Source organism: Pollicipes pollicipes, unplaced genomic scaffold (assembly GCF_011947565.3).
Source record: "Pollicipes pollicipes isolate AB1234 unplaced genomic scaffold, Ppol_2.1 Scaffold_4881;HRSCAF=5763_pilon_pilon_pilon, whole genome shotgun sequence".
NCBI lineage: Eukaryota > Metazoa > Arthropoda > Thecostraca > Pollicipedomorpha > Pollicipedidae > Pollicipes > Pollicipes pollicipes.
This window is the reverse complement of record NW_023596576.1, coordinates 35,250,175-35,265,527: the sequence shown is the minus strand read 5'-3', so window position 1 is coordinate 35,265,527 and position 15,353 is coordinate 35,250,175. Positions and strand designations below refer to the sequence as shown.

At 50.3% G+C, this 15,353-nt stretch overlaps 1 protein-coding gene across 6 annotated transcripts in view; it reads right to left on the bottom strand.

The window, feature by feature from the left end:
* Nucleotides 1-10,651: 10,651 nt before the first annotated feature.
* Nucleotides 10,652-15,353, bottom strand: part of Amacr (Alpha-methylacyl-CoA racemase) — a 29,519-nt gene continuing 24,817 nt past the window's right edge. For 5 of the 6 annotated variants that reach the window (XM_037224180.1, XM_037224178.1, XM_037224176.1 and 2 more), the window contains exons 6-7: nt 15,142-15,261; nt 10,652-12,050 (exon numbers count right to left, since the gene is read on the bottom strand). In XM_037224180.1, the coding sequence (XP_037080075.1) occupies nt 11,552-12,050; nt 15,142-15,261 (619 nt within the window). In that variant the 3' untranslated portion in view covers nt 10,652-11,551. Of the gene's footprint in view, nt 12,051-13,356; nt 14,424-15,141; nt 15,262-15,353 lie in introns of those variants that run through there. The other variant, XM_037224181.1, reaches the window with a different exon arrangement.

Genomic DNA, 15,353 nt, shown 5'->3' with positions numbered 1-15,353 from the left:
CGAACACAACTATTCACATGCAGAGCCCGCCCACTGACAGCGGCATCTGGCTCCTGGAATTGAAACGCATCAGCCCTAATGGAATACGGCTCAGGTGCGGCAGCCCCTACCTGAGAAAACACTGACCACACCCAGAGAGTGCGTTCTCATGCAAGGCTGTGTACATGCGATTGCTCACACTCCTCGGGGGAACCTAGCAGCCCCTTCATAGCATGACTAAGTCCAAGGGTGGTGCACACGTGCGATGGATGGGATCGCATGTCGTCGTCAGCTGGCGGCATCCTTGTCGCCAGGTACGCCAGGTCCGATGCTGTCCAGACAGACAAATGGAAAATGGCTGACCAGTTCTACATTTGATCGTGATATAATGCAACTAGCGTAGCCCCACCGACACCTGGTGCAATGCCGGAAGGAGGCGGGGGGGGGGGGGGACATTTCGGACAGGTTATGTTCACTACGTTTTGGCATGCTATGCTGTGCTAGGCTATACTATGTTCATACGAGTTGCGAATTGGCTACGTATTTGACATGTATGGAATACCAATTTCTGCTTCGCGTGTGCGTTCCAAAAAGGATGCACCAATGTCATTGCATGGTGTAGTCAACCAATAACGAAAGAAACACCACTTTAACTAATTTCTCATCCTACTTGGCCCATTTTTGCTAGTTACTCCTTCCCTCTTGACGGGATCCCTGATAAGACCTGTGATATTAGATGAAGAAGCACAGACGAGTATGAAAATGCTACCATTAACGTCACTGTAATTAGCCCGTGCAAAAACAAAAACAAAAACAGTGTCCTGTGTGATAATCGCGCTGGAGGATCATGCCGGATTGCTTTACTTTCAAATTTGCTTGGCGATTACTGACTTATTACCAGACTACACTTCTGTCAGACTGCAGGTACCATGACGCAAAAAGAAGACACACCAGTTGTCTTCCTTACACGGGACGACGTACATAACGCACACTTGAGCGATACACGGTGGTAAGAACAGGATGCGCTATAAAGCATGATCCCGATGTAATTTCACATTCTCCTCACATCCTTACAGGGCATCCTCACAAGCCAACGTTGCATTCAAAGGGAGGGGTGATAGGGTCACGTGCTTCCCAATCAAATTGCTACATGTATCAATAGGCATGTGAAGAAATGTCGAAACTTAAAAATTCAGAATAAGGACCTTATGATGTCGGTTTGAGTTTTCTGACCCATGATGGGAAGGGTGCCAATATTTTTGCACTTGAGGGGCATTTATCGTCGCTGTAGGTCCTTCCAGTCAGCGCGTTTTCCAAGGTCTTGGCTCCGCCTGGGGACCTAGGGAACATGTCTCTTTTCCCCACGACGAACGCAAAACATACGTTTTCCGTAGGCGTCACAAATGCGCCTACAACTGTCACTGTGGCTTTGTCACTACAATCTGCGTTTTGAAAGTTGTCAACTCTGATAAACTATGAGAACCGTTCCTAAACCAATGCGTGCTATGTTACATATGTGTGATGGCATAATTTTCACTCAGCAATTTCACTGTTAATCAGCTGTTTCAATTGTCATGTAGATGTCTGAAATGTCATCGGTGTGAAATATATGCTCCGCTACGGTTAATTTATTCTCGCTTCTGTTTATACTTCAGATAAAATATGAGCGCTGAAAACGCGCTGGTACGAGTGCTGGATGATATTTAATCGCCCAAAATCTGTTGGTGCGTAGACTAACAACACATGCTCACCCACCAGAGATGCCGTTTTCTGGAAGGTGTTGTCCAAAATCCAATCAAACTTTCAAGGAGCTTTCCGTGGAAAGCGTCCAAAAATCAGATTGTCCAAAATTTTCAATAGTTTTTTTTCAAAATCAAATAACTGCTACATATAATTTGCTTGCGTCTGCTTCTCTACGTCTACATCTACATCTTCTTCCTGCGCCGTTGCACTCCTTCACTCGAATGAAATGAAACGAAAAAATGATCGTGGGTAGGTATTGTGTATCATAGACTTTCCTGAAAAAACACAACTCACAAGTCGCAACAGCGTCTAATGAGCTGGACCATCACTGAGCTGTTAAACGGCAGCTCAGTCGGATAGGTAATGGCAACCAATCGCAACCATGTAATCAATGAACACAGATCAGATCTGACAGGTCGTCAAATTACCCCCCCCCCCCCCTCCCCACCGCCACCACCACCACCACCCGAGAAAAGGGTATTTTACTGGCCACCCAAGCGCGTGTTAAAATTGCGTAAGTGAAATTTATGTCTCAGCCTAACCTTCGATCGGTACAAACTGATTTTGAAATACTTTCGGAATCATAAACCTTCACCCTGACAGTGAAGGGGTCGTTGCAACATCGTCTGTGAGGTTTTTTGAGGAAAGCTTTACGAAATGCTGCGCGATGGAGCTTAAATTTGTAATAGCTTGTGGATTATTCTAATGCGCGTGTTTTGACACCAAAAACGTATTCAGAGCTTTTCTCGTTTCGGAGCAACGGCGGCTTTTCAGAAACACTGCGCTACGATCTACGGCTGACGCGGGCGGCGGGCGGCAACAGACGATGTCTCAGAGCGCGCTCGGCAGGCCCACATTGTTACGCCAACAGTGCCATTTGTGATTAATATATGCTCAAAACGCACACAAATATACAGGGCTGTACCCAGAATTGACCAAGAAACACGCCTGTTTAGATTTTGTTTTGTGTCACCATGAGTTATGGTCTAGTATATATGACATAAAGATGAAAAAGTACGATTTCTGGAAAATTTTGCATTTGACCTGGTATAGTACGGTCAATTATTGATGTAGCAGCATACAATCTGGTACCAACCACGGGATTTCGTTGATATCAATCCACTGGCGTTTTCTGCTCAGATCTATCTCCATTACTTTGGAAACACCAGGAGTGTGGCATCGCCATCGCTATGATGTGGGAGGCCCGCTGAACAGGGCAGTTGGCCCTGGATGGAAACAGGCCCCTCATTAACGTAAAAGAATCCTTTCCCGGGGTAGAGAATCAATAGATAATACACGGACCCCAGCTCGACTTATCAAACTCCTGTATGAGACAGGCGGAGGACTGGAACCTCTGACTGGCACAGGGATCGTTCATGGTCTTATTTTGGACCCTTTCATTGCGATCTCTCATATCCGCTTCCGTTCTCACAGGACTCATGTTTGGAGATCCTGAGGGTCGCGGGGCAGGAGGGGACTCGGACCCCCCCCCCCCTCCCCTCCCCGCCCGGACAAAAAAACAAATGTGGCAATTCGGTAGTCCAATGGCCCTTTGAGGGCCCCCGTTTGGACGCACGCAGGGCAAAGGAAAATGACCGTACTGAATGAAAACAACTCTGAAAAAGCTTCTTTGCCATAATTAAAGTTCAGACAGTGAAAAGCTGCTCTCTCTCTCTCTTCTCTCCTCTCTCTCTCTCTCTCTCTCTCTCTCTCCTCTCTCTCTCTCTCTCTCTCTCTCTCTCTCTCTCTCTCTCTCTCTCTCTCTCTCTCTCTCTCTCTCTCTCTCTCTCTCTCTCTCTCTCTCTCTCTCTCTCTCTCTCTCTCTCTCTCTCTCTCTCTCTCTCTCTCTCTCTCTCTCTCTCTCTCTCTCTCTCTCTCTCTCCTCTTCTCTCTCTCTCTCTCTCTCTCTCTCTCTCTCTCTCTCTCTCTCTCTCTCTCTCTCTCTCTCTCTCTCTCTCTCTCTCTCTCTCTCTCTCTCTCCATTCCGATGCACAGTAGGCCAAACCTGCCATTCCTGGCCCATTTGACCGTTCAGTGAACCTTTTCTGACCACCAGGGAGCTTAAAGGCCCTTCTAGCTATTTAGTGCCCTCTGGCGTTTCACAGTCCGTTCAGAACAACAAGGCGACCCTGGAACTATGCGTTGCGCGCCCAGTGGCCGCATTATCCGCCCACGGCCCTATGTGCACAAGGACCCTCTGGCCGCTTATGGGCCGTTTCAGTCGCTCAGGGCCTCACGGGGCATTGAGGGGCTCCTCTGGTTAGTGAGGAACCCCTAGCTATTGGCGTTCTCCTCTGAATGTTTCGGGATTTCACTGGCCGCTCAGGGCCCCTCCGGTTACTAATTGGCACCTCTGATTGTTCAGGGGTCCCCCTAGCCACCTAAAGACAGTGTCTAACATATGTGTGGGGTCTTGAGTCGAAATGACCATCTTGAAGGTCACTCGGTGCAGTTCACAGCACTGCCCTCAATATGTAAAATCCCCTGTTTTCTGAGCTCCAGCCCGCGGAGATGTGCAAAGCATTTCGTGCAGACTATTTCAAGGCCATTCAGGCGTGCATGGTCCCATAGAAATGTCATTCGAGTCCTGCCATTTCATTGGTCATGCGGCGTTGAAGGCCAAAACGAACATAATCGCTCATATCTTAGTTATATATGTCGTATATCTTAGTTACATAGCTCTCATATCCCATATCTTAGTTACATAGTCGTTCATATCTGGTGCTCGTGAGCACGATTCTTATTTATAACGGGCGACCATTGGCTTTCGGCCAATGTTGTGCAGGCTGCGCAAGCTTCAAGCCCGTTTTGTGCTACGTAATACACCAAGTTGTAAATGGGTGCTAGTTAGTACGGAATTAGGTTTGCAATCAAACAACCTAAGAATGGCGCTATAACCGAGTACATAAATGTAAGCAATTACTTTAAAGGGTACGTTCCATACTTGAAGATATTGAAGCAAACATCAGATATGATGATGGTTAAAAGCTATTAACGTAAACAAGCAACTATTGGCGTACTTTTAAGTGGCAAGGACTGCTCTAGATAACACAGTTTGTGCATTTAGTAACTATACTCCTCAATACTTCACTGTCATTGTACTTTGCCAAACGTTGATTGGGAGCCAGTTGACGGCAGTTATATCTGGAAAGCGTGCTCACAAACACCAGGCATGAACAACTCGGCAATTATATTTGTCCTGTCCTTGATCACCGTATGACCAATGTAGTGGCAGGTCTTAAATGGCGTCATTATGGCGTCGTAAATGCCGGAGTAAACGTGAAAGTCTGCACGAAATGCCTATGAAAATTCGCGGGCGCCTAGCTCAGATGCTAACGGGTTCAGGTCTTAAGAACGGCAGGGCTATGAACTGCACCGAATGATCTTCAAGATGGCTATTTCAGTTTAAAACCCCTACAAATGTGTAGCATTCCCTTTAAGTGCTCGTCTGAATTTTAAGGACTCACTTGCCAGCCAGCGGCCCGTCCGTTTGCCAGAGTCATTAAGCTGTATCCTCACGGCTATTAGGGTACTCATGTTTTCATTAAATGCACAGGGGCCTCTTAGCAGCTCAAAGAACCCCTTATCGCTCAAGGGCTATCTAAGCTGCTCGTGGCCCCAGGGGCGCAGGCACAGGCAGGAGGAATGCGCCTCTCCAGTAAAATTCGAGGAGTCAAAGAGCTCCAAGGAACCACAGATAACGGGCCTGATTGAGCGTCTCCAAGGGCCCAAGGGCTGATCGTAGGTCATATTGACACGCGCCCAGGTGGCCAGTTCAATTTAAGACGCGCTCGGGTGAGTGTCATCCTGATCCCCCTAAAATATCGGAAAAAGTTAAATACAGACACCAAATTCACAGGGTAGATTTGCCTATATGTGAATTCACTTATGGCCAAATTTGAGGATCCTAGGTCAAAACCTTGGCGTCAAATAAGGTCGAAAAAGGTAAAATTCCAGGTTGGGTTCCAAAGGTCCCCCAGATCTTCTCACGCAACCGCTGTGAACCTAGATGTCTGCTCTAAGCAAAAGGTCAATTGTGTTTATTCATGGTTAGAGGCCTTTTTGCCTTAACACGCGCCCGAGCGGGGGTCAAGTTGACCACCCTCCCCCCAAAAGGTTTTCCAGAATGGTTCCGAACGGCGCGGTGTAGCCGCGCCAAATTTTGCATAGCTTTAACACTTGATTAGCGGATCGTTTGAAATCAAGAATTGAGGTGTACTTTGTAAGGTCGCTGACCTATGGCAGGCCAGTCAGGCCATGGCTTCAACGAAGGCAATTTCTAGGGAATTCTTCAATATAATCAAACAACGGAGTGTTAGACGAAGCCATACATCTCTGAGATGCTTTGTTAGGCAACGCAACAGTTGAATGAGCAAATTACATCGACGCAAGGTCAGGTATGAAGTTCACAGCAAGGTCAAAACCAACCTGTTTTGCTACTCTAGGGCTTTCTGTATGCGATAGTTTTTGGTGCTCATTTCGAGTTTATTGATAGCAGGAACCGCATTATACATATTGCATGGACCTCTTAGAGGTCAGAATAGGTCATTGACCTAAAATGACCAAGGTCAACACTTTGTTTTAGGAACATATTGCCTAGCGTAATCTTTGTCGCTTAGTCAAATGGAAAACTCAAAGAAATCTTGTGTGATTTTGGTCACCTTGACCTTCGAAAGGCCAAACAAGATCACTGACATTGAATGAGAATGTGACCTTTGGCTTAGAAACGGTTACCTATGTTCTGGGGCACTTTGAAGACCATCTTGGAACTTGATCTTGTTTGAACTTTTTGACCCCAAGGTCATGACCTAGGAACCTGAAACGTTTACCTAAGTGTGTTTACGTACAGGTCAACACACCCTGTAAATCTGGTGTATCTAGCTTTCTTAGTTCCCGAGATCTCAGGGGGTCAAATTGACCCGCACACCCAAGCGAAGGGTATCTAGCCGGCCGCCCGGGCGCGTGTTAAAAAGGTCAAGGCGACTAAAAACTACGAAATTTGGATCATTTTTCATTGAAATGAGCTTCCAGGATTACGCCAGGCGGTGTGTTCCTAAAAACAGAAGGTTGGCCTTGGTCATTTTAGGTCGGTGACCTAATCTGACGTTGAAAAGTTTATGGAACATGGCTGTTACGGTCTCTGCCATTTATAAATTCGAAATGAGCACCAAAAACTACCCGCTATAAGCAAGCTCTCCACGCAAGCAAGCAAGCAAGCCAGCCTGCTTCTCAAACTAAAGAAGCAGATTAGTTTTGACCTCGGTCTGATCTTCATACCTGACCCAGATCAGTGAAATTGGTTTTATTTATTAATTCAGTTGGTGTACTGCCTAAAAAACTGTCCCAGAGATGTATAGCTTCGGCTAGCACTGTTGTCGCAAGACTGCACAATTCCCTAGAAATGGTCTTCGCCGACTGCCAAGGCCTGAGCTGGACCTGCTATATGTCAGTAACCTTGCAAGGTGCATCACATTTTTAAAAAGAAAGATCCGTTGTTTAATTATCTATAGCTATGTAAAGTTTAGCGTAGCTACGCAGTACCGTTCGGAAATAATTGTGGTAAAACATTTGGGGGTCAAATTTATTCCCCGCGTGATCCGATTGATCCGAGAGCGTGCTAACGAGCCCCGGCCCTACAGGTCGTAGCCCTTGAATACCATTCAGAAATATTTCGCCGATCCGCTTCCCCCTGAGACAATTCGAGGGTGCCTATGTCGGCAAGAGTCAGCAAACGTCAACCAGTCTGGCCTGTGTCGGTCAGGGGCCCATTTTCCAGCAGCGACAGTCAGTGGCCCACAAATGTCAGTTATAAGAGCTCTAACATTGGTCGGATCCCTGAGACAATGGGCGCCCTGCGTCGGCCAGGGGGCCAAGAGTGTCTAACAGGGGAGTCTATGTCAGCAAGGATCTTCCAGTGGGTCATAAGCCCATTTCCTGACCAGAGGTAGCGGCGGGGCCCCGGATGTCAAAGGGCATTTTCCGTTTTGCTTACAGGAGTCGTATATGGTAAAGGTAGTTGCGTGAGGCCTGAGGGCACTTCGGATGCCGATCTGTATTTTGATCTTATTCGACCTTAGTTTACTCGAAAGTCACGACCAAGGGACCTCCAAATTTGAAGAAGAAATAGTCCATTTACAGGCCTACTTACGCTGTGAACTGTGCCTCTAGCCAACTTAGTTTCTGAGATCTTAGGGGCAATTTCCTCCCCCCCCCCCCCTCCTTCTCCAACCGCGCAGAACGCGTTGAACATTTTAACCCTGTGGTCGGTACGGGGCATCGCAATAGTGCAGGTTGGTTGTCGGCACTTCGAGCTGCCGTTCGGGTAGCAGCGTGTGTCTTACGTTAGGATGCCGGAGCTCAGCGATTTTTTCTTGAATTTTCACTGACTCGAAACTTTTTGCATAGTTTACTCGATTTCTGTTTTTTAATCACCGTTTCTAGGCCGGTTGGTGGTGGGGGCAGGACGACTGAATCCGACAAGCCTTAAGCGCGCTACCAAGCCATACTTAGAGCAAGCGGGTTGTGTAGTATTGATGTGTTGATGTGTAGGCATGTGTTTGGATGCATTCGTTCCATATCACTTTTCGTTGTTTTTGACTCATTCAGCTATCTCCGACAAATGACATGTAATAACCATAGATTTGTGTATTGAGTGTAAGCTGATGTCAAGTAATAAAAATAATAGAACCACTCGTTTAGTCGTGACCATAAAGACAACTGGAAATGCCAAATATTCTCATCGCGTATCCCATTACTTACGATGCCTCATCTCACCAGCACATCAAGTATATTGAAAGCTCATTGTTTCTTGGCACGGAAACGCCTGATGCCAAAAACCAGGAGCCTGGATCTTCCGCGCTTACTCGTGACACGTCATCTAGCAAGGAAGCCGCTTCCGAAATACAGAGGGCCAAGCCGGCGTAATTACTTTGCTTCGACGAAGCTTAATGCGGTCATCTAATGTCCAATGAAGACCCCGTTTCATTACGTAACCGTGGACTAGATTGGGCACCCGTGGGCGGATCCTGCTTCAATATGCTGCATTGTTCCATTTCTTTTTTTGCTGTAGTATCTTACACTGGCGAACCCCATTGGGATTAGCTCCGTGCAGCTAAAACCGATAGGAAAACTTCTGCCTTTCGGCTGCGCCCGGCGGAATCAGGGCATGCCGAAATAGTTTCCCGTGTGCCCGTCGGCCTTGAGATCCTGAGACTTTGTTTGGAGAAAACCTGTCATTCGGACTCTGAAGTACCGAACGTTCGTGGGTGGGACAGCGGCCCGAGGCGAAACACTGCAACATTAACGGAACCATTACTCGCCACACTAGAGCGTGGCAACGGTAGCACAAGATCGCGTTGGTATAAAAAATACTTTATGACAAATATTGTTTCTTCGCCGGTGCGTATCACTATTTTTAGGCATCACGGCATTCGTATCAAAGACTCTCTCGGTAAAGCCAAGTCGCACAGCCATCGAGCGGCAACCCAATGGGTGGTGCCACGGACACGTCACACGCTGCTCATTAGGCAGCCAGTGGTTGTTGGCAGTCACTGTGAACGGTTCCACTATTCCATTACTTCGAACTATGAACGGTTCCACATAAGTGCTTCAACAAAAGCTCATACCGACAGTAGAGCTACGACATCTATTTAACTGTCGATACGTAGAAACGATACAAGCCCTACGCGACAAAAATTATGCTGCAGCAATTTGTATCATCTACTTGTTATACTGCAAAGGCGTATATTCTTTACTTATAAGCGGCATTACTTCTGTTGGAAATACTCGCACGCAATATTAGTACTGCATGGCAAAACTTGCTCTGCAAAAGCGTTTATCTGTCATTACTTCTGAGACAAAAGCTTACATGTTCATTACTTCTTCAGACATTACTTATGCCGCAAAGATTTATACGCAGCATGAATGCTACGCGACACTCTTACGCTTCAAAAACTTATACCTATCGTTTCCTTTACTACAACACCTAGTTTTAAACACTGGGAGAGGGTGGGGAGAGCAGCATCAATTTTTACTCTGAGCTCCCTCCTGCTTTAACCAGTGAGGATAGCACAAATATTCTTATAACGGTGACATACAGCCAAGCTTATATGTCACAGTACAGCTTTGGAAAGCACGTCTTCGTTTTGGGGTAAATTGCTTGTGAATGACTTCCTTCCAAATGAGATAACTTGCCTCACTCTGGGGAAATCGGAACACGAAGCCATTGTGTAGTTTCGTATTCAGTCGGGGATAAAATGATGACGGCGGATATCCTATCCACCCCTCATCTGTGATATGAAGGTGTGTCACGTTCGGGGCAAACGCTGCGTTCCATGTATTTCGGAGTAGTCTTGGCCGTTTTACCTTGCGTTGCCCCATGCTTGTTTTGCAACACTACGGCAGCGCACTATGCGTTCTTAGTTGAAGAAATGCTGTGCACTATTTGCATTTATTTATTTTAGGAGAGGTTCTATCAACTATTTATATTATTTATAACTGACAAACTATTGTCGTGCGCTTTTCTATCCCAATACTTGCAACAGCAGTAATGTAATACAGACTGGTATCGATACCGTGGAGTGGGTACCTCCAGTCTTATTTCGCCCACCCACGTGCTCCCACCAGTCCGTCGCCTCCGGGAGTTTGGCGAGGCTTCAGCTATGTGTTGGGGTACTGACAGCTATAATCCGTGGATTATCACCTGCATTGGGCAATTGCGCGTACGAGTAGTCTGCATAACTTTTTGCAGCTATTTGCTAGTTAGTTATTAACACTCCTGTAGGACGGAGTGTTCGCCGTAGCACTAGTGACATGAATACCACTCCCACTATGAACACCGCGGCGAATGCAAGAATGCATAAGTCAAGTGTTTCGATCACAATACATATCCATAACGTGTGCCCGGATCCCAAACACAGCATATCACCATTGATTATATATTTATAAACAACCCTGCAAATTAAGTCCAACATCCGCATTTACTGATAGGTATGGCATTCACTTGGCACCAGATACAGGCGTATATACGACACAGGCGTGTAAGTCCGTCGAAAGCAAGTAAGCAGGAACAGGAGGGAACTAAACGGAGAAGTGATACAAATGTTGCATTGTAACTGCAGAACTCTCGAGCACGCCTAGTCTTGCCAGCATCAAGTAAAAATATCGCTGACTTAATGACTGCCCACATGTCTTGCACCGCCCCAGCACGGGCCATCGCGGCATGAGCAGCTGATGACGTCGCCAGTGACACTGACAGCTGGACAGTTGACGCACGGTAGACGGCTCCCCATGCTGACGATCATCACGGCGACGTCCAACTTTCACATGCCCAACGTAATTTGTCGCGTAGAAAAACGTATTGTCAGCTTACCACGAGTCCCTCACCGGGAGGTACCCCTAATGCGGTGTATGGAGTTGTACAATAAACCGTGCGGTACCACATCCACACACAGCGCGTCATGAGAAATATCCGGATTCAAAACGCGTCTTCAATTGGCCGCCAAAGGTCAGCGACGTGAACATGCCAACACAGGGATACGACAGATTGTGAGCGTCGATAACGAGAACAATGCAGGCAACATTGTTGGCCCGATGCCCGATTCATCCACGCAGAAGGTACGGTCAAGCTATGACCAGGCCTGTCGTCACATCCATGACAACTGTCCCTTAAAACAACGCAGCTAATGCTTAACGACGTTTTTGCCTAGAAGTGCGGAAGCTCCCCACAAGCGTAGCACCAGCCGAGCCGTGACACGCTCTCTCAAACCACCCATCCACCCTGGGTCCCTCTAACTCCAGACAGTCTACCAACGACGGCGACCCGTCGTGCCTACAGCCGACTCCGACTCTCGCACTGCTCCACAGCGCCGTCCTCGATGAGGCGCCGCACCTCTTCAGCGGCGTAGCCGGCCTCCAGCAGCAGCTCGGTCGTGTGCTGACCCCGGCGTGGCTCGTCGCCGCCGCCCACGGCCGGCGTGCGCGACATGCGCGGTGCCGGCGCCGGCTCGGCGCCCCCGCGCGGCCCGGGCACGAAGCTGGCGCGCGCCGCCGCCTGCGCCGACGCCGCCGCCTCGTCGGCCGTCAGCACGGGCGTCACGCACGCATCCTGTCCGGCAAACACGGCCGTCCACTCGGCCTGGCTGCGGCTGGCGAAGGCGGCGGCCACGAGCCGGCGCGACTCGGCGCTGTCGATCGGGAACTGCTCCAGGTCGGGCAGGCCGAGCAGGTCGGCGAAGCGGGCGAAGAACTGCGGCTCGAGCGCACCGACGGCCATGTGGCGATCGTCGGCCGTGCGGTGGCAGCCGTACCAGAATGCGCCGCCGTCGAGCCTGCCGGCGGGCCGCCCATCACACGCCGCTGCTGCACGCCCGGCCGGCGGCGCACAGTACACGGCGGAGCAAGGTCGGTCACGGCAGCATCCACATAACGGGATACTTACCGAGCGCTTTGAAATATGCATACATCTGTTAACAAGTGCATACATAAAACATGTTCAGCAAATCACTTTCCCAAGCAGGCAGCTATTTTGAAAAGGGTCCGCATCTGAAAATGACCACCTGAAGCCATATACAACTGAAAATTGACATTTTTATCATTGCGCCATAATTAAGGTCCCGTGAAAATGGATTACACTCAAAAGAGCAAATTTCACATTATTGCGAGCAGTCAGAATGCTCCCCAGATCGCCACGCTACGTCGGAGTGTCAAAGCTTAAATGAAACCTGCGTAGTTCGGTCTCGAGCGCAAACGCTATTAACTGTCCAGGACTGTAACACACGTACAAATAGATAACTTCAGTGCATATTTCGACCCCGTTTCAGCCATGCGCAGAAGCTGGCAAGTCCATATTGAAGTCCTTATTTGAAAACGTATAGCACTACGCACCCATATACAAGTTATGGTGTCATTCCAGGACCGAGACTGCGTTGTAGCAAGGCTTCACATGTGTTCTGTGCTAGGACAAACACACAGTCCCCAAGACGTCGTTAGTCAGCCGTCAGTGCAGCCCAGTCAGCCCCAGACAGCCGGTACGCGAACCGGAGCACTGAGCGCCCCCCCCCCCCCCCTCCCCCCACGGGTGGGGGCAACATACTCGAGCCGGGCCCCGGCAGGTGGGACCACATACCTGAGCCGGGCCCCGATGGAAGCGGGACAGCTCCGACAGGGCAGACCGCGGCCAGCTCCACGAATACAAACGAGCCGCTGCGTCCAGGGGCAGTGGCCGGCCCGCCATAATTGGCCCCGCGGCCGGCGCCGGTCACCGCCACCAGCGGCGCTCCGGCGGCGGCGGACCGGGACCGAGCGGAGGCGCCAGCGCTGGCGGACCGGGACTGAAAGAAGCCGCCAACGCTGGCGGGTCGGGACCGAGCGAAGGCGCCAGCGCTGGCGGACCAGGACTGAAAGAAGCCGCCAACGCTGGCGGGCCGGGACCGAGAGGAGGCACCAGCGCTGGCGGACCGGGACTGAGAGAAGCCGCCAACGCTGGCGGGCCGGGACCCAGAGGAGGCACCAGCGCTGGCGGACCGGGACTGAGAGAAGCCGCCAACGCCGGCGGGCCGGGACCGAGAGGAGGCACCAGCGCTGGCGGACCGGGACTGAAAGAAGCCGCCAACGCTGGCGGGCCGGGACCGAGAGGAGGCACCAGCGCTGGCGGACCGCGACCGCGTGGAGGCGCCAGCGCTGGCGGACCGCAACCGAGCAGAGGCGCCAGTACTGGCGGACCGCGACCGAGCAGAGGCGCCAGTGCTGGCGGACCACAACCGAGCAGAGGCGCCAGTGCTGGCGGACCGCGACCGAGCAGAGGCGCCAGCGCTGGCGGACCACAACCGAGCAGAGGCGCCAGTGCCAGCGGTCCACCACTGGTTCGCTATGCCGGGCCTGTGATCAGCTCTGGGCTGAGAATCGTGGATTAAATCGTTCCAATAAGACGCCTGTTACAGCAGGGGAGGAACGTCAGAGCAGAAGCGGCATATCATTATGTAAATGACGCCAAAACGTACGCAAATGGAGTCCATCGCATCTGGGAAACTTTGCATCAAGCTCCCACCGATGCGCTGAGATATTTCCCTTGCATGAGTCGAGCAGGCAGACATACACCCACGTCTCGCGTTCGCGCACGCTTTAAAAAACGGCATTGCTTTGAAGTTGGATGGCTCTGAGGCTGGCCATTCAGCCGAAAAATTGACGAATTTGGAATGGTTTGCGTTATTAGTGCATGTGATTGAAGTACTGCGAAAATTGTCAATAAATGTCGAAAAGTCAATAGTTTGGGTGGATAACAGCTACAACAAACCAGGCACTTACGCACTTTCCACGAGTCAATATCTCTTAGTTTAAACCAATGTATTTACATCCGATGCCAGTTTTGGATAAGACCACATCGATCTCTTCTCGGTCTACTATTGTCGCGTCTAAGCGCCGAACAGTGTCACGATCAAGGCCATTAAGTCCACGCGACAGAACCCGCAGAACAGGTGGTAACCGCTTATCAGTTTGAGGGCGGCACATTCACCGACATCGAGCAGTCTGGTGTCTCGTCTTCACGTACTTTGGTTGTCGAAACCCAACATCGACACATCGAAAGGCTAGAACGGGCGGACCCGCAGCTGGCGCACGGGTGTCGTCGACGTCCGGACTTGGTTTCAGCCAGCGTGTCTCGGCTTTTCACGCGTAGCATGTGCAAATTCGGAACGATTGCAGCACTGCGGGAAACTCGACCTGATCACACGGTACATGGTAATGTTTCAAAAATAATACAACACCACTGTTGACGATGTGTCCTGCTTGTTGCTGGCAATAACGTGGCGGTGCGATCAGTGACGTCCAAGTCCATCTTTCAGCAATGACTAGGAACGGTTCCAGGGACACTGTATACGTCTTTGGGGGAGCCCTGCTCCGCCCCATCCCCCGCCCAATTTCGAGCCCCCCCCCCCCCTCTCTCCCCCCCCCCCCATTAAAACACAACGCCAACGTCAAAAGCACTTGAAAAGATGTTTCTGGGGCCTCTCTCTCCCCTGAAAATATGAGACTCGACCCCGTCGCAGACGTTTAATTAAGTCCCACCAGTGACGGTTTCTCTCAAGTCCCTTAATCACACATACACCGCAACATCCCGCGAGCGCCGGTTCAGCGCGCCGAGGTCATTCGCTTGAGCGGCGGCACTTTGACAACACGGCCCGAGGGCGCAGCAGTGCAGACTGGGGGCTGCGCTCCTCACGCGACATGAGCTCCTGTAGGCGGCACGCCATTAGCGCAACAACAATATAATGGAGGCGTAGCGTGCAATCTATACGCCCAAGTTACACAGACCCCCTGTGGCTGGCACTACTACAAACAACACAAACTGTCTTCAGGACACGAGATCAACACTGCTGAACTGGTGATAGTGCCGATGGGGTGGAGTGGGGGTGGGGCACTCACCAGTTACATCCGGGCTCCTCGCCCCAGATCGGCAACAGGTCCCGGGACTTGAACAGCCAGCTGCTGACGTAAGCGGCACCCTCCGTCATGCTGCAGTCGATGACCTGTCCCCGACCCGACCTGCCGGTCACCAGTCACGGTGGCGTCATGCAACGCCTGTCTGAACCCCGTCCAATCACTACCGCCGATGAACATAGAGTCACGGGTTCCGT